This window comes from Coregonus clupeaformis, chromosome 8 (genome assembly GCF_020615455.1).
Source record: "Coregonus clupeaformis isolate EN_2021a chromosome 8, ASM2061545v1, whole genome shotgun sequence".
NCBI lineage: Eukaryota > Metazoa > Chordata > Actinopteri > Salmoniformes > Salmonidae > Coregonus > Coregonus clupeaformis.
The window spans coordinates 57005254-57029815 of NC_059199.1; the positions used below are offsets into that span (position 1 = coordinate 57005254).

At 41.8% G+C, this 24562-nt stretch overlaps 1 protein-coding gene across 4 annotated transcripts in view; it reads left to right on the top strand.

Moving 5' to 3' along the window:
* The first annotated feature begins 4969 nt into the window (after positions 1 to 4969).
* LOC121571998 (F-actin-uncapping protein LRRC16A-like) overlaps positions 4970 to 24562 on the top strand; it is a 42144-nt gene continuing 22551 nt past the window's right edge. For all 4 annotated transcript variants that reach the window (XM_045222095.1, XM_045222097.1, XM_045222096.1 and 1 more), the window contains exons 1-16: positions 4970 to 5325; positions 6498 to 6595; positions 9479 to 9529; positions 16328 to 16387; positions 16485 to 16606; positions 16949 to 17046; positions 17134 to 17204; positions 17466 to 17539; positions 17649 to 17724; positions 22007 to 22095; positions 22755 to 22849; positions 23078 to 23164; positions 23249 to 23352; positions 23649 to 23726; positions 24166 to 24242; positions 24383 to 24487. In XM_045222095.1, coding sequence (XP_045078030.1) covers positions 5286 to 5325; positions 6498 to 6595; positions 9479 to 9529; positions 16328 to 16387; positions 16485 to 16606; positions 16949 to 17046; positions 17134 to 17204; positions 17466 to 17539; positions 17649 to 17724; positions 22007 to 22095; positions 22755 to 22849; positions 23078 to 23164; positions 23249 to 23352; positions 23649 to 23726; positions 24166 to 24242; positions 24383 to 24487 — 1325 coding nt within the window. In that variant the 5' untranslated portion in view covers positions 4970 to 5285. The remainder of the gene's footprint in view (positions 5326 to 6497; positions 6596 to 9478; positions 9530 to 16327; positions 16388 to 16484; positions 16607 to 16948; positions 17047 to 17133; positions 17205 to 17465; positions 17540 to 17648; positions 17725 to 22006; positions 22096 to 22754; positions 22850 to 23077; positions 23165 to 23248; positions 23353 to 23648; positions 23727 to 24165; positions 24243 to 24382; positions 24488 to 24562) is intronic.

A 24562-nucleotide genomic window follows, 5' to 3' on the forward strand; every position in this document is an offset into this window, starting at 1 on the left:
GAATAAGGCTGTAATGTAACAAAATGTGGAAAAATATGGGTCTGAATACTTTCTGAATGCACCCTACGTCTAAAAAGGGCCTAAAATGGCCACTTTCATAAATCTAAATTAAATCCATTTTTATTTGTTACATGCTTCGTAAACAGGTGTAGACTAACAGTGAAATGCTTACATTCCCAACAATGCAGAGAGAAAATAAAACATATATTAAGAAAATTACACGAGGAATAAATACACATTGAGTCATGTTAACTTGGCTATATACGCGGGGTACCAGTACCAAGTCGATGTGCAGGGGTACAGTTGAAGTCGGAAGTTTACATACACCTTAGCCAAATATATTTAAACTCAGTTTTTCACAATTCCTGACATTTAATCCTAGTAAAAATACCCTGTCTTAGGTCAGTTAGGATCACCACTTTATTTTAAGAATGTGAAATGTCAGAATAATAGTAGAGAGAATGATTTCTTTCAGCTTTTATTTCTTACATCACATTCCCAGTGGGTCAGAAGTTTACATACACTCAATTAGTATTTGGTAGCATTGCCTTTAATTGTTTAACTTGGGTCAAATGTTTCGAGTAGCCTTCCACAAGCTTCCCACAATAAGTTGGGTGAATTTTGGCCCATTCCTCCTGACAGAGCTGGTGTAACTGAGTCAAGTTTGTAGGCCTCCTTGCTCGCACACGCTTTTTCAGTTCTGCCCACACATTTTCTATAGGATTGAGGTCAGGGCTTTGTGATGGCCACTCCAATACCTTGACTTTGTTGTCTTTAAGCCATTTTGCCACAACTTTGGAAGTATGCTTGGGGTCATTGTCCATTTGGAAGACCCATTTGCGACCAAGCTTTACTTCCTGACTGATGTCTTGAGATGTTGCTTCAATATATCCACATAATTTTCCTTCCTCATGATGCCATCTATTTTGTGAAGTGCACCAGTCCCTCCTGCAGCAAAGCACCCCCACGGCACGATGCTGCCACCCCCGTGCTTCACGGTTTGGATGGTGTTCTTCGGCTTGCAAGCACCCCTTTTTTCCTCCAAACATAACGATGGTCATTATGGCCAAACAGTTCTATTTTTGTTTCATCAGACCAGAGGACATTTCTCCAAAAAGTACGATCTTTGTCCCCATGTGCAGTTGCAAACCATAGTCTGGTTTTTTTATGGCGGTTTTGGAGCAGTGGCTTCTTCCTTGCTGAGCGGCCTTTCAGGTTATGTCGATATAGGACTCGTTTTACTGTGGATATAGATACTTTTATACCTGTTAGATCCAGCATCTTCACAGGGTCCTTTGCTGTTGTTCTGGGATTGATTTGCACTTATCGCACCAAAGTACGTTCATCTCTAGGAGACAGAACACGTCTCCTTCCTGAGCGGTATGACGGCTGCGTGGTCCAATTACATTTTAGTCATTTAGCAGACGCTCTTATCCAGAGCGACTTACAGTTAGTGAATACATTTTTTATTTATTTTTTTATACTGGCCCCCCGTGGGAATCGAACCCACAACCCTGGCGTTGCAAACGCCATGCTCTATCAACTGAGCTACATCCCTGCCGGCCATTCCCTCCCCTACCCTGGACAACGCTGGGCCAATTGTGCGCCACCCATGAGTCTCCCGGTCGCGGCCGGCTGCGACAGAGCCTGGATTCGAACCAGGATCTAGTGGCACAGTTAGCACTGCGATGCAGTGCCTTAGACCACTGCGCCACTCAGGAGCTATATGGTGTTTATACTTGCGTACTATTGTTTGTACAGATGAATGTGGTACGTTCAGGTGTTAGGAAATTGCTCCCAAGGTGAACCAGACTTGTGGAGGTCTACCATTTTTTTTCTGAGGTCTTGGCTGATTTCTTTTGATTTTCCCATGATGTAAAGCAAAGAGGCACTGAGTTTCAACTGTAGGTAGGGGTAAAGTGACTAGGCAACAGGATAGATAATAAACAGTAGCAGCAGCGTATGTGATGAGTCAAAAGAGTTAGTGCAAAAAGGGTCAATGCAGATAGTCTGGGTAGCTATTTGGTTAACTATTTAGCAGTCTAAATAGAAGCTGTTCAGGGTCCTGCTGGTTCCATACTTGGTGCATCGGTACCACTTGCCGTGCGGTAGAAGAGAGAACAGTCTATGACTTGTGTGGCTGGAGTCTTTGAACCTCCGTCCCTAGCTAACAGCCATGGAGGAGGGTGAAAGGATAGCAGCCCCATCTGTCAAAGTGAGAGAGTAGGCAATTCTGGATAGGGCAGGTACTTTTGTGTAGTTCCAGTCCCTAGAAGTGAGGACAGAGATAATAGTAACATAATATTCAGTGCGGTCTAATGAGGTTTTCTGTCCTCAGATACAGAGAGCTGTGAAAGCCTGTCTGCAAATGAAGAGGTCCCAATGAAGAGTAGTGGTTCTCAGTCCTAGTCCTGGGGACTCAAAGGGGTGCACATTTTTGTTTTTGCCTTAGCACTACACAGCTGATTCAAATGATCAAGTCATCATCAAGCTTCAAGTGGTATTTATGTATTAATTTGTGATGCTATCCTTGATATGATCCTGCTATTGTTACATGCTACACATGCACATGTGTGCACATGTATCTATCTATCCAATGTTATCATTATTTGTTATAAGGGACATTATACTTTAGTAATCCACAATGACCTGGTGATGTAAAAGTCTAATAATGACATTCTTCCATATTCCTACAAATACCTTGTAACTGGAGATTCCTTCAAAACGATTGCCTACAGTTACTGTGTAGGACACTGCAAGGTTGGGTGACCAGGGCCATCTGGGATTGCCCCCTGGGGGAATTCAGGCATGTGAAGGCTACCTGTGTCCTGCATAACTTCATGAGGATGGACACGAGGACCAGGAGGGGATCTGCAGCTCGCCGCCGTGTGCCAGAGGAGAGGTCTGCTGCTCTGCAGGATGTTTCAAGGATGGGGGCCAACAACGCAGCATGGGAGGCAATCCATGTGCGGGAGATCTTCACCTCCTACTTTTTTCGAAGAGGATGCTGTTCCCTGACAACACCATAGACTACACTATGCACAACCAAATGCTCTGTTAAGAGCCATCCACATTGCAATACGAGTATTCTTCCATTTACTTAGCTATGTCAACTGCAGTTATTACATTCACAGTTTCTCTCCTTTTGATTTCTACTTCTCAGGTGAGGGTGCTGTTCAGGTAAGGGTGATGTCTGTACAAAAACAAAACAGGTTATTTTAAGTGTCACCCATATTGAAAACATTTAGAACAATTAGACACCCTATAACCCACACCTACACACTTGTGTATCAATCTGATTGATGGATTGTGTTGTGCAGTAAGCAGGCTCATGTATATAACTGTGGCTCCTTCAGGCAAGATGACCAACCATGGAGAATAGTAAGACACTTCATTATTTATATTTATATAACTACGCTATATTGTTTGTCCTCATGTGTCTGTGCATGTTTTTCAGTATAAAGTACTCTGCAGCCACTTAGTGTGGACACCAGGTGAGACCACACACACAGATTCCTGTTGAACATAGTCTCTTTAACTACCTTATTTTCTCAATAACAGTCTCGCTCCTTCACTTAATCCCTCTCCCCCTTCTCCCTAAATCCTCTAGGTTATATCAGCTGTGTCGGTGAACCCCTCCCGCATCTGAACTGGCTGACACATAGAGGGCATAGCATGATCAGAGGTGAGAGGTCACTTGGTCGGGTCAACAGGAAGTATTATTAAAGAGATGCTTTACATTGAAATACAGAGAGATGTAGTAGTCCCAGAGTTAATGATACAAGGTCAGTTTTGCATTTCACCTCCTGATGATTATGATGACTGAGTGTTAGAATAAATAAAAAACAAGGCTTAATCATGCTATCTCTCTCTCCGTCTGTCTCTCGTCTGCAGGTATGTTTTGATGTGAGAGGGTGCCAACCCCCAGTCCCGTCATCACCATCTCACCCGCTCTTAAGATAACCTTCGGGTCAACTGGGGGCCCAAGGCTGTTAGGAGACACCGCTAGAGACACTATTATGTAATTGTGATGAACTGAGAGAATATTAGGGTAGCACTGTAATTCATTAATCATATGCTGCCTTCCCTGCTCCTCTGTTCTTACCTCTTACCTCTTTCCCATTCTGTCTTTTACACTCTTTCTTACACATCTCTACCCACCTCCTCTTTCTTCCTCTGTTTTTATAATGCACACCAGATGTGCATTGAAGTACAGATTTAACTTGTATTTAGAATATAAATTACAATTATAATATTTATAATGCATGTATTATGTATTTATAACACTTGGATAATTAACTTATTTCAATAAAGCGTTTCACATTCTCTACTGGTTGAAATTAAGTCTCTCATTTGATGAAATACTACACCTATCCTGTGTCCTCAGATCAATGCAGATGAAGGAAAATAGATAGTGAGATGAACCGGTTTTAGAGTATTTACATGATGCATAGGAAGTGTAGTGTACTGTTTTTTAAATTATGTTTCTGTATATATATATATGAATTACAAATCAGCCTTTAACTAGTTAAATCATGTTTGTAGTCTATTGCATAGTTACAATGTGTAACCATTGATGTCCCAATAATTACATTTGCTCTCATCCTAGTATTTTTGTCAGTGATCATTAGTGAAGAAAATCTCCAGCCTTGGGTCACATAGCTCAAATTTGTCATGGGAACCACTGGATATGATTGGTCATCGCCCAGCGGTCGCCGCTGGTGATTTGCACATAAAGTTGGGAAAAAGTTTAACTTCGCGTCGCCCAAAATTCCCCCGCCCTCTCCGCTTTCCTTCCATTGAAAATGAATGGGAATCGGTGTTCACCGCGCGGTACCGCGTGCTATTGTACACGGGGCATAATCCTGCCTAATGAGCGGGCCGGCCCTGCCACCAGGTGTCACATTTTTCCCTACTTGACTTCCGTGAGTAGCCTACCTTTTTTGAGGAGGGAGGGATCATTCACGAGTTCACTGAAAGTATGTTATTATTTTTGCAACGGACTCGCAGAGTAGGATAGTCCTTAGCATTAAAACATTGTCTTCAATTTTCTCATGTCATTTTATTCGTTCATTTTGGAGCTTGAGCTCCAAAAGGTACATTGCTCTGACGCACTCGAGGATGAATGGAGAAAGTAAACAAAACGACCCCAGGTAGTCAAGAAACTGGACTAGGCTAACGTTACTCGTAGGTGGATAACTTTAACGTTACATTTTAATCCATGTCGTGCTTAGTCTTTGTCGTTGTGGTTTTTTAACTCCACACAACTCTCCTAATTATTAAACATGACTGAAGAAGATACGGATTTTCCTAACGAGTTGCTGGGTAAGACACTTTTTAACAGTAATGTAATTTATTTTGCCTAAAATGACTAGAATCCTTCATTTTAAATGTCAGCTGTTTCTCAAGTTTTCGAGCTGCACCTGATTGCCACATACCTTTGGACACAAAGTTGGGGAGAAGAACTGGAGGTGTGTCTTGAGAAATTCCCTCAGACTGTGATGACACCAATGGGATGACACAGGCCTCCTCTAGGATAGACTAATGTATGGATGAACCATTGTCATAATATGGAAAACACAAGACATACAACAAGCCCAGACAGCCATATGAGATTTCTTCCTCAGAGTTTTCCTCACAGTAATTTCAAAATGTTGTATTTTTGTTTTGAGAATGGACACTGATCAAGTTATGGAACCACCACGAAAATGATAACTGCAAAAAACTGTTTTCAGACATAAGTTTCAGAGAACTGTGGATACATAAATAGATGGCAGTCTGGGTCGTGTTTGGAAATCTCCCTGTCTGTAAATGTTTTGATCTGAGTTGATGACCTCATGTCCAGAGTGTGGAGAATTCCAGAGTGATGTAATCAAGAGTTTCCCCCACTCTTGCCAGGATTCCCTGAAAAACAAGACTACAAAAAATTAGAGGTGCCTCACCAAAACAAATCAGTCCCTCCCTCAGCTGTTTTCCTGGTTGGCATCTGGCTTCCCTCTTAATATAAATTTGACAACAGAATCATGAAACCAGTAAGAGGCCGAAGCTGGTTAAAGCTGTGTTGGGCACGAAATTAAGCAATAATATTATTCTGACTGCTACTACATGGGAGAAGAAATTGCACCAATGTTGAATTACTAACCTCCCTAGCACTGCCATATGGCCTGGGGGAAACCCACTGTCTTTGGACTGTGTGGTATTTTCAATACTTATGAGGTTTTTGAGTGTAGTGATTATGAAACGGACATTAGGTCCACTCTTGATACAACTGTTAAAAAACACCTAAATGCAGGCAAAGTGGATCCTAAATTGGGTTGTTTTCCTATCAAAAAGCATTTCAGAAAACGTTCTGCTTCTGTTATTCATGATTTCCCAGGCCAGGCATTAGAGTTATTTTGGAATTTGTAAAGGCCTCCAGTAAGCCTAGCCCTGAACATGCACTAGAGGAAATGATAGCATGATCGTATCAGTGTTAATCTTCCAATTGTTCCTCCTAGAGAGTGTGAGAGATGCCGTGGGAGGGAAGATCAAGCTCACCCTGAAGAAGAGGGTGAAACTGGAGGTCAAAGGTGACAAACTGGAGAACCGAGTTCTGGTAAGACATCAGGCCTGCATTCTAGGCCCCCATATAATTGGTTTCTCATTGTGCAGTTCTCTAAATGTAGCGTTAAATGTGCAGACACAGCACAACCCTTCTATGTTGGAGAACATCAACTTGTCATTCCGAGCACCCCAGTGTTTCCTCATTCTCTCAAGGTTTACATGTTTCTCAGCAAAACCTAATTCCTGTGCCTCATTCACATAACAGTAGACCTGCAGTCGACTGTTTGACAATAGAACGTTTGAAACACTACCTCACCACTTTCTGTGGACTTGATAGACTGAAATCAATGTATTGACTTCCTGAAACAATTTGTTGTCTGCTGAGTAATATACTTGTTGCTTTGTATGCAGAATATTGGATTTTGTTGGTTGAATGTTACATTTTAAATGTTACAGGATGAACCTCCGCAACTGTCTCAATTTTGTTAGCAGCTTCAGAGCACTTTCAAAAGATAGCCAAAACGTATTGGGTTTCAATTGGAATATCAGTTGCCTCCATCAAACCCAAGGAGGACCAGAGTCACTTCGGCCTCTTTCCAAACAAAATTATTTCTACAGTGTTGCAAGCCAATCTTCTTTAACCCTATGCCTTGGGCCGTGTTCAATAGGCATTGAATGGAAAAAAACAGAGTAAAACAGGGAGGGACTACCTGGACTTGTCCAATAATAAGACATTTTATTTGCGCCTTTCAAAATACCCAAGAACACTTACATTTACGTTTTAGTCATTTAGCAGACGCTCTTATCCAGAGCGACTTACAGGAGCAATTAGGGTTAAGTGCCTTGCTTAAGCTTATCCAGGCTCTGTCGTAGCCGGCGCGACCGGGAGACCCATGGGGCGGCGCGCAATTGGCCCAGCGTCGTCCAGGGTAGGGGAGGGAATGGCCGGCAGGGATGTAGCTCAGTTGATAGAGCATGGCGTTTGTAACGGCAGGGTTGTGGGTTCGATTCCCACAGGGGGTAGGAAAAAAAATAATGTATGCATTCACTAACTGTAAGTCGCTCTGGATAAGAGCGTCTGCTAAATGACTAAAATGTAAAATGTAAATGTTAAGGGCACATCGACAGATTTTTCACCTAGTCGGCTCGGGGATTAGAACCAGCGACCTTTCGGTTACTGGCACAACGCTCTTACCCATTAAACTACCTGCCGCCCCACTTACAGAATAATAAACTATTTTTCATTTTCCATTGCATGCCCTAATGAATACAGCCCTGTATACAGACACTATTCAGTCTCACCTCATACTCAGCAACTTCATCATCCTTTAACCCTTTCCTCTAAGCTGTGGGCCAGCAAAGACATGAAAAGCCTCAGACCCTACTTTCAAAAGACATTTGAGCCCTCAGTCTCAGTGTATTATTGTGTAAGAGGAAGAACAATGGATAAGGTGGTGTAGGAGTAGGTCTACTATTGGATATGGGCCTATCTTGTTTCATGTAACTGCATGTCTCTAAACCCTGTGTGTGTGTGTGTGTGTGTGTGTGTGTGTGTGTGTGTGTGTGTGTGTGTGTGTGTGTGTGTGTGTGTGTGTGTGTGTGTGTGTGTGTGTGTGTGTGTGTGTGTGTGTGTGTGTGTAAGAATATTACTCAGCAGACAACGTATAACAAAGTGTGTGTGTGTGTGTAGGGGTTTAAAAAACTAAGCTTGTTGGACACTCTTGGCACGCTAATGTTTGCTGTACCACCCTCAAGAGTAAACAGATATAAACAAGGTTCTGTTTTAATTGTAGAACATGTGCAGCTGACTAGCTTTGGAAGATACTCTGAAACACCTATGTGTTTCCTAGTTCATAAAAAGGACAAATGTTGACAACTGATTTTAAACACTTAATATAACGAGGATATAACTGACTCATTACTCTAAATACCCGTTCTCAACTCATGAAACTCTATACCATTTTCCACATCACATTTGAAAGCATGTCATTTTCTGGAAAGTTGTCCTTCCTTAGAGTTCAGTGTGAAATGGGCACACTGTAGGTTCTGGGGCCCTATTGGACACACGGTAGGTTCTGGGGTTCTATTTTCTTTGTAAAGTTCCACAATTTAGTGGTATGTATGTTCACTGTCTCCTGTCTTGACTTGACACAACACTTCCCCACAGGCACAGACTGATAGCATCAGACACTGATTAACACAGCCCACCATATTGGCACATTCTTAGGCCTTGCTAGAATAGAGATGTATATTCATCGGCCAAACTCAATGGTCAAAATTTGGTTGAGCAGTCTTTATCTGTAAGACACAATGGATAAGTGGGTCTTACCTGTAAGAACTGTTATGTGATTAAGTGTGTGTGAACATACAATACCCCTCCCCCTCTTTTACACCTGAGATACTGTAAAATACAATACAAATCTGAAACAGATTGTCCAGAGCAGAGAGGGGTGGGGTCTCCTGCCTCACACCCAGCCATTGGCTCACATAGCCACAGTCAATGCTCATATTTGGCCTTGAGTAACCTCACTCCAAAAAAAAAACACATACCACAGCTTTCTGGTCCACAGACAGTTATCTCTCTTTCTCCTTTCGGCTATAACTGTGTATTTACCTGTAGCATGATACTATTGCATGTCTCTAGAAATGAGTTAGCTACCACAGTGTGATTTCAATTGAGTTTGCACCAGTGTTGTTAAGAATAGAAGGGTTTAAAACACAGAAATGATAGCAAAGATAAGAGACAATGTTAATTACGTATGTCCCTAATGTCTTGGTCCAACTCCAGATCTCTTTCACTTGGCTCTACAGTTTATATTTATGTTCCTTCTAGACAATAACAGCTGCAAACCGCTGGTGGAAAGGCTGTCCAGTTCTAGTTGTACAGTTGTTGACTTCCGTTACGTCTCTCTGATCTGTCTCTCTCTCTCTACAGGCTTTGGCATCCCATCGGGCCTTTCTGCTTACTGCAAGGGTCCCCACCAAGGTAAGGAGAAGTGTGCCGTGTGTGCGAGTGAGAGAGTGTACATGCACATGTGAGACACTGTGTGTGTGTGTGTTTGATTATGTGTTATTGCATATCCTGATCTTCCTATAGCTCAAATAGCTGCGTCCCACAGAAGCTTAAACACGAGTTTACTAGTGTACTGCATGGTGCTACATTTGTGCAAAATGCTACGAGAGTTAATATCAATATTACTCAAGGCCAATTAAGTTCTTGTGAAGTTGAAATCACTCCAACTCCCTTTTTATGTACTGTCTAATGATGTAATGATGACAGACAGGGAATTGACTCCATTACGACACATAGTAAGTAGAGGTTTGAGTGAGTGGGATGACTTCTGTCTGGATGTATTTAGGAAATTCAATTAGACTGACTGTCTTCCTCCCGCCCCCAGTCATCCCAGACGGTCCTCCTTGGGAATGTTTGGTTAGTCAATCTCAGAGCGTGCTCCCGCTTGTTTTTGAGGAGCACTTCTGGAATTCTCTCTGGTGCAGTGGCTGGCCCAATGAGCAAGTCTCTGCAGATCTCTCTCCAATTTCTGTTTAACTTTTTTGACTCTCTCTATCTCTCTCTCCCTTAAGGTTTAGGTTTTTCAGAAAGCATTGACTGTTTTTCTTTCCCACAGGCTGCGTGTTCATAGCTGCATTGTGGGTAACATATCACATGTCATGGCATATGGTGGGACCTGCTCACTTGTGCCGGGCGGTAATGTACTGGTTAACGAATACCAGTAACTGCAACTACTTCACTGCAATCTTTGGACTGTGCATTTCTGAATGTGGTGAATTACAAATACTATGCCTTCAGAAAGTATTCACACCCCTTAACTTTTCCACATTTTGTTGTGTTACAAAGTGGGATTTAAATGGATTTAATTGTCATTTTTTGCCAACGATCTACACAAAATTCTCGGTAATGTCAAAGTGGAAGAAATGTTTTAACATTTGTAAAGGATTTCTGAAAAATAAAACACTAATATATCTTGATTAGATACAGTTGAAGTCGGAAGTTTACATACACCTTAGCCAAATACATTTAAACTCAGTTTTTCACAATTCCTGACATTTAATCCTTGTAAAAATTCCCTGTCTTAGGTCAGTTAGGATCACCACTTTATTTTAAGAATGTGAAATGTCAGAATAATAGTAGAGAGAATGATTTATTTCAGCTTTTATTTCTTTCATCACATTCCCAGTGGGTCAGAAGTTTACATACACTCAATTAGTATCTGGTAGCATTGCCTTTAAATTGTTTAACTTGGGTCAAACGTTTTGGGTAGCCTTCCACAAGCTTCCCACAATAAGTTGGGTGAATTTTGGCCCATTCCTCCTGACAGAGCTGGTGTAACTGAGTCAGGTTTGTAGGCCTCCTTGCTCGCACATGCTTTTTCAGTTCTGCCCACAAATTTTCTATAGGATTGAGGTCAGGGCTTTGTGATGGCCACTCCAATACCTTGACTTTGTTGTTCTTAAGCCATTTTGCCACAACTTTGGAAGTATGCTTGGGGTCATTGTCCATTTGGAAGACCCCGACCAAGCTTTAACTTCCTGACTGATGTCTTGAGATGTTGCTTCAATATATCCACATAAATTTCCTTCCTCATGATGCCATCTATTTTGTGAAGTGCACCAGTCCCTCCTGCAGCAAAGCACCCCCACAGCATGATGCTGCCACCCCCGTGCTTCACGGTTGGGATGGTGTTCTTTGGCTTGCAAGTACCCCCTTTTTCCTTCAAACATAACGATGGTCATTATGGCCAAACCGTTCTATTTTTGTTTCATCAGACCAGAGGACATTTCTCCAAAAAGTACTTTGTATCTTTGTCCCCATGTGCAGTTGCAAACCGTAGTCTGGCTTTTTTATGGCGGTTTTGGAGCAGTGGCTTCTTCCTTGCTGAGCGGCCTTTCAGGTTATGTTGATATAGGACTCGTTTTACTGTGGATATAGCTACTTTTGTACCTGTTTCCTCCAGCATCTTCACAGGGTCCTTTGCTGTTGTTCTGGGATTGATTTGCACTTTTCGCACCAATGTACGTTCATCTCTAGGAGACAGAACGCATCTCCTTCCTGAGCAGTATGACGGCTGCGTGGTCCCATGGTGTTTATACTTGCGTACTATTGTTTGTACAGATTAATGTGGTACCTTCAGGCATTTGGAAATTGCTCCGAAGGATGAACCAGACTTGTGGAGGTCTACAATTATTTTTCTGAGGTCTTGGCTGATTTCTTTTGATTTTCCCATGATGTCAAGCAAAGAAGCACTGAGTTTGAAGGTAGGCCTTGAAATACATCCACAGGTACACCTCCAATTGACTCAAATGATGTAAATTAGCCTATCAGAAGCTTCTAAAGCCATGACATAATTTTCTGGAATTTTCCAAGCCGTTTAAAGGCACAGTCAACTTAGTGTATGTAAACGTCTGACCCACAGGAATTCTGATACAATGAATTATAAGTGAAATAATCTGTCTGTAAACAATTGTTGGAAAAATTACTTGTGTCATGCACAAAGTAGATGTCCTAACCGACTTGCCAAAACTATAGTTTGTTAACAAGAAATTTGTGGAGTTGTTGAAAAAACGAGTTTTAATGACTCCAACCTAAGTGTATGTAAACTTCCGACTTCAACTGTAAGTATTCAACCCCCTGAGTCAATACATGTTAGAATCACCTTTGGCAGCAATTACAGCTGTGAGTCTTTCTGGATTAGTCTCTAAGAGCTTTGCACAACTGGATTGTACAAAATGTGCACATGATTCTTAAAAAAATTATTCAAGCTCTGTCAAGTCGGTTGCCGATTATTGCTAGATAGCCATTTTCAAGTCTTGCCATAGATTTTCAAGCATGTTTAAATCCAAATTGTAACTAGGCCACCTAGGAACATTCAATGTCGTCTTGGTAAGCAATACTGTGTTTTGGGTTATTGACCTGCTGAAAGGTGAATTTGTCTCCCAGTGTCTGTTGGAAAGCAGACTGAACCAGGTTTTCCTCTAGGATTTTACCTGTGCTTAGCTCTATTCTGTTTATTTTTATCATAAAAAAGACTCCCTAGTCTTTGTCGATGACAAACATGCCCATAACATGATGCAGCCACCACCATGCTTGAAAATATGAAGAGTGGTACTCAGTGATGTGTTGTGTTGGATTTGCCCCAAACATAACACTGTATTTTTCATACTGGCCCTCCTGTAGCTCAGTTGGTAGAGCATGGCGCTTGCAACGCCAGGGTTGTGGGTTCGATTCCCACGGGGGGCCAGTATGAAAAATTTATGCACTTACAAACTGTAAGTCGCTCTGGATAAGAGCGTCTGCTAAATGACTAAATTGCAAAATGTATTCAGGACATAAAGTTCATTTCTTTGGCACTTTTTTTGTGTGTGCATGTTTTGGAATATTTTTATTCTGTACAGCAGTGGTCACCAACCTTTTCTGAGTCAAGATCACTTTCTGATCAAAATGCAACCCAAGATCTACCGCTCAGATTTGTTTTTAACATGACTTAAAAAGTGTAAGCCTACGCAACATTAACCTATTAAAAACAGTACAGTAGCAATGAGGTTTGTGCAGTGGGCTATAGGCCCAATACATAATCACCAGATATTGGCTTTGCTTGAAATGCCCTGCCAATGCATTGTTGTTCAGACCATTTAAAAATATATATATGACCATACTGGTAATAGATCAGTTGTTGTATTACTTGCGAGGCACAGCTGAGTGAGCATACATTTAAATAATTAGCTTTTTATTTTACTGGTCTGATAGTGCCTGCATCTGATGGTCAGTCTCAGCAGAGGGAGAGAGCAGCAGACTGAGTGTCCGCCTCTCAACATCCCTCCGCTCCCTTTCCTCCGCTGACAATGACCAAAAAGGGACACCATCTTCCAGTTGATGGCGAAACTCGAGTCGCACCGCATTATTTCTGCCTCATGCACAAATTAATGTTGTTACTCTTATGAACATCATCAACTTTGCTGGAGCTTTCTTTTACGCCTGCTACGATACTGCTGACACGGTAATGTGAGCTATCCGATTGGCCAGTGTTAGGCCGATAATGCACTTAATTTGCTCTCCGGGCCCGCTGGGAAGGCAGAGTTCAGACACATGAAATGGTTCAAAATCGGAACACTTCACCTACCTGGCGTGCAGGGCAGCTGAATCGGAACGCAAGGCCTTATCATTGGGCTTTTTACAGAAATGTTTGTCGATCAAGTAGAAATGCTTTGGAGATCGACCACTGCTGTACAGGCTTCTTTCTTTTCACTCTGTCAATTAGGTTTGTATTGTGGAGTAACTACAATGTTGTGATCCATCCTCAGTTTTCTCCTATCACAGCTATTAAACTCTGTAACTGTTTTAAAGTCATCATTGGCCTCATGGTGGAATCCCTGAGCGGTTTCCTTCCTCTTGGGCAACTGAGTTAGGAAGGACGCCTGTATCTTTGTAGTTACTGGGTGTATTGATACACCATCCAAAGTGTACAGAGATGAGGTAGTCATTCAAAAATCATGTTAAACACTATTATTGCACACAGTGAGTCCATGCGACTTATTATGTGACTTGTTAAGCAAATGTTTACTCCTGAACTTATTTAGGCTTGCCATAACAAAGGGGTTGAATACTTATTGACTCAAGACATTTCAGCTTTTGATTTTTAATAAATTCTAAAAACATAATTCCACTTTGACATTATGGGGTATTGTGTGTAGGCCAGTGTCAAAAAATCTAAATGTAATCAATTTTCAATTCAGGCTGTAACATGACAAAATGTGTAAAAAGTCAAGGGGTGTGGAATACTTTCTGAAGCCACTGTACTTCTTCAATTGCTAGTCATTAACCCATGCACTTTCAAAAAAAGAAGAGAAGTTACACTATTTGCAGAGCCCTAAAAGTATTCATGCTATTTCCTCTTTTGGGTGTATTTTAGTCTTCTACTCGTAACCTCTGGAAAGGTAAAACACTGAGGCGGTGATTTTGGTAACACTATGCTATATGCTTATTACAAGTTATACATAAAGCATTATACCAACAGGCTAAAGTGTTTAGCATTCGTTTTCCTGTATCCTGGTAAAATAGTGTTTGGATTATTATACACTCTGTGTAAAACAGAGGCTCAGTTGTTCCTGGGAGTAAATCTTGCCCTTGGAGTTTTGGGTGCCGAGCAAAGACATTGGAGGGTTTTAACAGCTGGAGGGGGAGGTTTGTTCTCTTTCAGCCCGTCCTCTAGCATCAGAAAGATAGCAGCTCTGGATTAGTTTGACCTCCTTTCCCTCTCCCCTGTCATCCTGCCAGCTGTGTGTGTGGGGTGGGGGTGGGGGGGCTATTTTGGAGTTTGTCCATTACACTATATATACAAAAGTATGTGGACACCCCTTCAAATGAGTGGATTCAGCTATTTCAGCCACACCCGTTGCTGACGTGTATAAAATCGAGCACACCGCCATGCAATCTCCATAGACAAACATTGGCAGTAGAATGGCCTGACTGAAGAGCTGTGACTTTCAACGTGGCACCGTACTAGGATGCCACCTTTCCAACAAGTCAGTTCGTCAAATTTCTGCCCTGCTAGAGCTGCCCCGGTCAACTGTAAGTGCTGTTATTGTGAAGTGGAAACGTCTAGGCGCAACAACGGCTCAGCCGCGAAGTGGTAGGTCACACAAGCTGACGGGACTGCCAAGTGCTGTAGCGCGTAGTGCATAAAAATGTTCTGTCCTCGGTTGCAACACTCACTACCAAGTTCTAGACTGCCTCTGGAAGCAACGTCAGCACAAGAACTGTTCGTCGGGAGCTTCATGAAATGGGTTTCCATGGCCGAGCAGCCGCACACAAGCCTAAGATCACCATGTGCAATGCCAAGCGTGGTGTAAGTGTGGTGTAAAGCTCGCCGCCATTGGACTCTGGAGCAGTGGGAACGTGTTCTCTGGAGTGATGAATCACGCTTCACCATCTGGCAGTCCGACGGACGAATCTGGGTTTGGCGGCTGCCAGGAGAACGCTACCTGCCCCAATGCATAGTGCCAACTGTAAAGTTTAGTGGAGGAGAAATAATGGTCTGGGGCAGTTTTTCATGGTTCGGGCTAGGACCCTTAGTTCCAGTGAAGGGAAATCTTAACACTACAGCATACAATGACATTCTAGATGATTCTGTGCTTCCAACTTTGTGGTAACAGTTTGGGGAAGGCCCCCGTGCACAAAGCCGAGGTCCATACAGAAATGGTTTGTCGAGATCGGTGTAGAAAAACTTGACTGGCCTACACAGAGCCCTGACCTCAACCCCATCGAACACCTTTGGGATGAATTGGAACGCCGACTGCGAGCCAGGCCAAATCACCCTACATCAGTGCCCGACCTCACTAATGCTCTTGTGGCTAAATGCTGCAGGGACTTGATTCCATTGTTCCAACATCTAGTGGAAAGCCTTCCCAGAAGAGTGGAGGCTGTTATAGCAACAAAGGGTGGACCAACTCCATATTAATGCCCATGATTTTGGAATGAGATGTTCGGCGAGCTTGTGTCCACATACCTTTTGGTCATGTAGTGTATCTCAGTGCTTGTTTGTGACTTTGTACTTTGTGGCTGTCTATGTTGGCTTTACAGCTGTGAAAGAGCAAGTGTCCAGGTGTCCTTGTGTGCCTCACATGTTTTTGATTTTATCTGTATGTTTTCCAACATTTTCAGATGTTGATTTAAAGATGTCATTGTCCACAGTTTAGTGATTCCATACCTTTCTTTCCATTTCTGGTAGAGTATAGTGCAGATTCATTTGTTGTTTTGTGGTTTCAGATTGAACAGACCTTCAATTACCTGGATATACAGGGGATCACTAGTAACAAGCCCACTCAGGTAAAATAGTCCTGGCTTTAAACATGAAACAACCTCTGTTCAAACCAAACATGTTACAGACAGTATCAGTTGACACTGTGTGTTGCGCCCCCTACAGTTGTTGTTGGAGTATGACCGAGGCCAGCTGTCCCTGAAGCTTGGCTCTGTGGAGGATGTGGATGAGGTGGTGGCCCACATTGGGACCTGTCTACACAGGATCTGTCCAGGCCTGTCCCCAGTGTAGGTCCCCTCTACTCTGTCACTCTCTCTTTGCTACTGTCTTTATTGTCAGTTCATTATTCTTTCACTCATCCAAGCACATACATTAGTGACTTACTCATTCACTCACTTGTGTACTCATACACTTGTTTGTGTACTCATTCACTTGCTCAGTCAGTCGGTCACTCACCTACTCTCACTTTACTCATGTCCAACATGATAAAGTGACAGTGTATGTTTTGTCCTCTGCACTGACATGATAGAGTGACAGAAGTTGACATGGTAAATAGACAGTGTGTGGTGTGTCCTGTGGGGTGACATGGTAAAGTGACATTTTGTGGTGTGTCCCCTGCACTGTGGAAGGAAGGTGATGAAGAAGTTGACCCTGAAGCCTCCTGAGAGGACGGCCGCCCTACAGTCTCTCTGGGAGGACCAGGCCACCACAGACCTAGGGCCATGTGGTAACGTTATAATAAAGAACATATTTCACAAAAATCCCAGCTATAACATAGTTGACTTTCTGTATTCACCCTCTCATTCTCTCGTAGGTGGTTTCTCCCACATGTACTGGTGTCTCTGTGACCAGCTGGGTCTGCCATTCAGAGAGGAGGTGCAGTGGGTTAGTATGTTTTTCTCCTTCCATTTCAGTTACTATTGCTAATTTGATCATAGTGTAGCGGGGGGTAGTTCATGGAGCTCCAGTAGCCTGACTGTCCATTCATGTGGACGGAAACTTTAGCACAGATGCCTAACATGGTCTTTCTTGAAATATTCTGACCTGGCTTTACATCCTGTCAGTTATTTTAGCTATATCAGCGCTACTTTTGCCATTGTTTGAATCATTCCCATCTTGGGCATGTCTCTCCACGTTGCCAAACAGGATGTGGACACAATCTATCTAACCCAGGACACCAGAGAACTAAACCTACAGGATTTTGTACATCTTGAGAACAGGTACCTTCACTTCCTTATTTCACTGCTGCCAAATGTACACATTGTGTGAACAATAGTGTCTTTATACCATTCTATTTTTGATAATCAATGCTGTTTACTTCTCCTCCAGAGATTTGGTGGCCATCATTGTGGTCCTGGAGTATAACCAATGGTTCACCAAGCTCTCCACAAAGGACTACAAACTGGTACATTTCATACTGAACTATGCTGGTGACATTTTCCATTTTATGTTACATTTATGAAGGGGAAAAGTATATTAATTGGAGAAACATGCATGCCACTCTTGAAGAAAGGTTGAAGTTAAATGAAAGTGTGGTAACACTTTACTTAAAGCCTGTACTGTAGGTATAATGCATAATGATTGGTGCTGGGCGATTAACTTAAATGTCGATCATTTTTCGTATTTTATAACAAATAATTGACCAACGTCGGTTCAATTATTTTAATTCCATTTCATTCATTTTTTAGCAAAGTTTCTCTAGAGATAAATCAGATCAAGCCCGAACTGTGCGATGTAGTAGGGAGTTGTATTTTCCAACAGGCCAATATTCTACATAGTTTCACACAGAAAACGTGATAATTAACTACAATGACCATAATCCATTGCACGCCTACTTGTCTGGTCTGTGTGGGGCTGTGTGGGGTTTATTTTACGCCTGCAATGTTAGGTTAGTGTGGGGCAGACACGGAGAGAGGGAGAAGAAACAGAAGAATTGAGAAATGGTTGCTTCACGAGGGATCTCTACCTGAAAATGCATGATCTAAGTGATTTGATATTTGCTATTCAGCAGTCATAAAAGTATGCCTTATTTATACTGAACAAAAATATAAACGCAACAATTTTCAATAATTTTACTGAGTTACAGTTCATATAAGGAAAATCAGTCAATTGAAATGAGTTCATTAGGCCCTAATCTATGGATTTCACATGACTGGGCAGGGGCGCAGTCATGGGTGGGCCTGGGAGGGCATAGGCCCACCGATTTGGGAGCCAGGCCCACCCACTGGGGACCTAGGCCCAGCCTATCTGAATGAGTTTTTCTCCACCAAAGGGCTTTATTACAGACAGAAATACTCCTCCGTTTCATCGGCTGTCCGGGTGGCTGGTCTGAGACGATCCCGCATGTGAAGAAGCAAGATGTGGAGGTCCTGGGCTGGCGTGGTTACACGTGGCCTGCGGTTGTGAGGCTGGTTACACGTGCTGCCAAATTCTCTAAAACAACAGCTTATGGTAGAGAAATTAACATTTAATTATCTGGCAACAGCTCTGGTGGACATTCCTGCAGTCAGCATGCCAATTGCACGTTCCCTCAAAACTTGAGACATCTGTGGCATTGTGTTGTGTGACAAAACTGCACATTTTAGTGGCCTTTTATTGTCCCCAGCACAAGGTGCACCTGTGTAATGATCATGCTGTTTAATCAGCTTCTTGATATGCCACACCTGTCAGGTGGATGGATTATCTTGGCAAAGGATAAATGCTTAGAAACAGGGATGTAAACAAATTTGTGCACAAAATCAGAAAGAAATATGTTTTTTGTGTGTATGGAACATTTCTGGGATCTTTTATTTTAGCTCATGAAAAATGGGACCAACACTTTACATGTTGTGTTTATATTTTTGTTCACTATACTTTGAAGAAGTACTAAAATAGGGATTTTGTCAGACAGCATAGGCAGCAGGTCTATAGAGATTAGATGATGACTTGGAATGAAATGATAGTCATCAAATAAAACAAATGTAATATACAGTACCTGTCAAATGTACTCATTCAAGGGTTTTTTATTTATTTTTGCTATTTTCTACCTTGTAGAATAATAGTGAAGACATCAAAACTATCAAATAACACATATGGAATCATGTAGTAACCACAAAAATGTTAAACAAATCAAAATATTTTATATTTGAGATTCTTCAAATAGCCACCCTTTGCCTTGATGACAGCTTTGCACACTCTTGGCATTCTCTCAACCAGCTTCACCTGGAATGCTTTTCCAACTATCTTGAAGGAGTTCCACATATGCTGAGCATTTGTTGGCTGCTTTTCCTTCACTGCCGTCCGACTCCATCTCAATTGGGTTGAGGTCGGGGGATTGGAGCGTAGTATGCGCTCCAGCAGGTATATCTCACTGGTCATCCCCAAAGCCAACACCGCCTTTGGCCGCCATTCCTTCCAGTTCTCTGCTGCCAATGACTGGAACGAATTGCAAAAATCTCTGAGGCTGGAGACTCTTATCTCCCTCACTAACTTTAAGCATAAGTTGTCAGAGCACCTTACCGATCACTGCACCTGTAAACAGCCCATCTGAAATTAGCCCAGCCAACTACCTCATCCCCATATTGTTATTTATTTTGCTAATTTGCACCCCAGTATCTCTGCACATCATCTCTTGCACATCTATCATTCCAGTGTTAATACTAATTGTAATTATTTTGGCACTATAGCCTATAACTTGCTACGTTTGCACACACTGTATATATATTTTCAGTTGTATTTTTGACTTTATGTTTTGTTTTTACCCCATATGTAACTCTGTGTTGTTGTTTTTATCGCACTGCTTTGCTTTATCTTGTCCAGGTCGCAGTTGTAAATGAAAACTTGTTCTCAACTGGCTTACCTGGTAAAGGTGAAATAAAATTTAAAAAAATTGGAGGCCAGGTCATCTGATGCAGCACTCCATCACTCACCTTGGTAAAATAGCCCTTACACAGCCTGAAGGTGTGTTGGGTCATTGTCCTGTTGAAAAACAAATGATAGTCCCACCAAGCCCAAACCAGATGGGATGGCGTATCGCTGCAGAATGCTGTGGTAGCCATGCTGGTTAAGTGTGCCTTGAATTCTAAATAAATCACAGACAGTGTCACCAGCAAAGCACCCCCACACCATAACACCTCCTCCTCCATGCTTTACGGTGGGAACTACACATGCGGAGATCATCCGTTCACCCACACCGTGTCTCACAAAATCACGGCGGTTGGAACCAAAAATCTCCAATAATGTCCATTGCTCGTGTTTCTTGACCCAAGCAGGTCTCTTCTTCTTATTGGTGTCCTTTAGTAGTGGTTTCTTTGCAGCAATTCGACCATGAAGGCCTGATTCACACAGTCCCCTCTGAACAGTTGATGTTGAGATGTGTCTGTTACTTGAACTCTGTGAAGCATTTATTTGGGCAGGTAACTCTATTTAACTTATCCTCTGCAGCAGAGGTAACTCTGGGTCTTCCATTCCTGTGGCGGTCCTCATTCGAGCCAGTTTCATCATAGATGGTTTTTACGACTGCACTTTAAGAAACTTTCAAAGTTCTTGAAATTGTCAGTAATGACGGACCTTCATGTCTTAAAGTAATGATGGACTGTTGTTTCTCTTTGCTTATTTGAGCTGTTCTTGACATAATATGGACTTGGTCTTTTACCAAATAGGGCTTTCTTCTGTATACCACCCCTACCTTGTCACAACACAACTGATTAGCTCAAACGCATTATGAAGGAAAGAAATTCCACAAATTAACTTTTAAGAAGGCACACCTGTTAATTGAAATGCATTCCAGGTGACTACCTCATTAAGCTGGTTGAGAGAATGCCAAGGGTGTGCAAAGCTGTCATCAAGGCAAAGGGTGGCTATTTGAAGAATCTCAAATATAAAATATATTTTGATATGTTTAACACTTTTTTGGTTACTACACTATTCCATATGTGTTATTTCATAGTTTTGATGTCTTCACTATTATTCTACAATGTGAAAAATAGTACAAATAAAGAAAAACCTTTGAATGAGTAGGTGTGTCCAAACCTTTGATTTGTACTCTATATGTTAAAGTAAAGTAATGTTAATAAGTGATAAGCCGTAATGGGCTGTCACTACCATCATGGGACTTTTATTAATTGTTTTATTCTGTGTTGTTCAACCCACATAATACATAGTGCATCTAATGTAAAAAAATATATATATATCGGAATCGAAAACCGTGAAAATGTTTAATAATCTTACCGAAACCTAACCGACCTCAAAAAGCACTAATCACTCAGCACTAATTATGATGCAGTTATAATACATTGTAAGACTTTCAATAAGTGCTTATTTTTATTGAAACCATTCTTTATTATATAACTTCCACTATCCTCCGAGTGTGGCTGAACACACTTTGTAAAGGGCACACTGGCCACAGCAGGAAGAGGACAGCTGTGTATATAAAGGAGTGTGTGTTCTGGTGGTGGCAGGCAGAGAGGAGGCATGAGGATGAGATGTCAACAAGCGCTTATTAGTCAGGGATGGTGTGACTGCTGCTGATACTTAGTCATAGGAGGTGTGTGTGTGAATGTGTACATGTGGCATTTGTCCTTGTGTGTTTGCATTCGTGTGTGTGTGTTTATGCATTTAAAGGTTTTTGTTTTTGTACAGTAAGTTATGCATCTGTGTTTACACAAGCCTGAGCTTGCTACTTTTCACACTAAAGTGTTTCCTTGCAGTCCACAGATGTGTGTGAACAAATCCTGCGAGTTGTGGCCCGCTCTAGTCGCTTAGAGGAGCTGGTTTTAGAGAATGCCGGTCTCAGAAGGTGAGCACTAAGCACTGGTAATATGTTCTACAGGCTTTATCTTATCCACCATCCAACACACACAGATGCGGGTGTACACACAAAACACACACACGCACAAACACACACACGCACAGTTTCACAATGAATCCTGCTCTCGAACGCAGCCACAGTCCATGCATGCTGTCCAGTGTGAAGCTAAGGGAGCAAGCTCACACATTAGATAAACACATGATTCTGACTATTATCAGAAATGCACTTCATGTCGAAAATCCTGAGAGAACTTATGTAGAGCTGTGTAAAAAAGGTATATCCAAACGCGCTTCAACCCAGCCCAAACGAAAAAGGGGGCTTAAAAATCCCCAAAACACTCCTTACCCCAGGATACTTCAACTGGTGTCTATCCGGAAGAATAAAGAGCACTCTGTTTCTGCGTAAATCTGATAGATTTATTGACGGGACAAACAAACACTAGGTTTGCAATAGGCTCTGATGAAGGCGATTCATGCTGAAACGTAAGCCTGTTTTTTTTTGTCCCGTCAATAAATCTATCAGATTTACGCAGAAACAGAGTGCTCCTTTTTCTTTATACTCCAAGATAGTAACAATTTGAAGTATCCTGGGGTAAGGAGTGTTTTGGGGATTATGTAGAGCTGTGTCTTTTCTTTATATTTTCACAGTGATTTCGCACAGAAGCTAGCCAACGCTCTGGCCTACAACCCTGCCTCTGTCCTTCACACCCTCAACCTCACAAACAACTCCCTGGAGGACAAGGGTACAACAAACTCCCTGCAGAAATTTTTTTTTCTTTCTATTTAATGATATTCAGTGATATTCAATGATTAGATATATAGGATACTGCACTAATCTAGAATTCTAGCTTCTAGTATTCTGTCCTACATTGGCATGGATCGTCTCAATGGCCAAATTTGTGTCTCAAAGCTTCAAGTTCATGAGAGGTTTAAGTTTGTTCATAAGTTAGGAATGCACTTTTTTTTTCTAGGTCTATCTGCTCTCAGTGCACAGCTAGCCAAACTCCCAATGGGTCTCAAGCATTTGAACCTTTCAAAGACTTCCATATCGCAAAAAGGTATTGTAAATTCATAACCAATTTACTTGACAAATATCATGTATTATGTCATTTCCTCTGAACTTCCTGTGTATGTGTTGTCAGGGGTTAACAGTCTTGCCCAGGCGCTGAGTGCCAACCCTGTTGTCCCCACTACCATCACACACCTGGACCTCTGTGGGAACTCACTCCGAGGAGACGATCTCTCAGTATGTACATCTCCTGGTAGAAGTTGCTAGGCACAGATCAGCTAACACTCCACAAAGCCTAATCTTAATAATAAGGGGAGGGAGTGCAAAACTGATCTTAGATCAGTGTTGTATTGGCAACATCATCAAAATCTTAAATGTTCTGTCCTGGCTTTCATATATTTTTCACACAGGACACAGAAATGGTGTGAAATAGAATTTGAAATATTAAGTGTATTCCATAGACATAATTCCCCCTTCATTGTACTCAGTATTTTCTGTTGTTCTCTTCATAATTTATCTGACGCTATTCACAGAATCTGTACAATTTCCTGGGTCAACCTAACAGTCTAGTAACTCTGGATCTGTCCAACAGTGACTGCTGTCTGGACCAAGTGAGTGAACCCTCATCCAATCCTAAGAAAAATTCACACTGCTATCGCTAGGCAATGATGGGACAATGGGACTTTAACCCTTTTTATGGGCACATTACATGGATATTCTAAACATAATCAATAATCTACATTAAGTAGATTAGTTTAATTGTAATAATATGCAATGAAAGTGAACATGGCATATTCGGACGTCATGTGAGCACTGTTTATAAGTATCATACCGTCTGCTTTTAATATCACTATTATCAATTGAAAAAAAAACGATTAGCTTTTTATACAGTTATATTTATGGATCTTGTTGTTATATTTGTTGCTATGCAAATGGCCAGTCCATTTTGTAAAATACTGTCTGTAGTTCCCTAGACTGTGAGTTTGGAGAAAAGCTGTGATGTGACTTGACTGGTCCATGTTATTCAGATGCTCAACTCCTGTCTTCCAGGTCTGCACTTCACTTCTACGAGGTTCTCTCAAGCACCTCTCAGTGCTTAACATGTCTAAGAGCGTTTTCTCTCACAGGTGAGCCATACAACAACAAAATCTCTTGCTTATGCTAAAATAAGCCTGTCGCTCAATAGTTGCTGTTGCTTTCTATGTCCATGTGTCATATACTGCTCAAAGTGTCTCAAAGTGTGCTGGTATTCTTTTTGAACCCACAGGAGAAGTAAAGATGTGCCGCATTCCTTCAAGCAGTTCTTTGGCACAGCACTGGCGCTGAGCAGTGTCAACCTATCTGGAACCAAACTCCCTCTGGAGGCACTCAAGTGAGCTTGCAGTCTGCTCCATTTATGCCATTTGCTCCATTTAAGTGTATTACACCAAGAATGAAAATATGATAT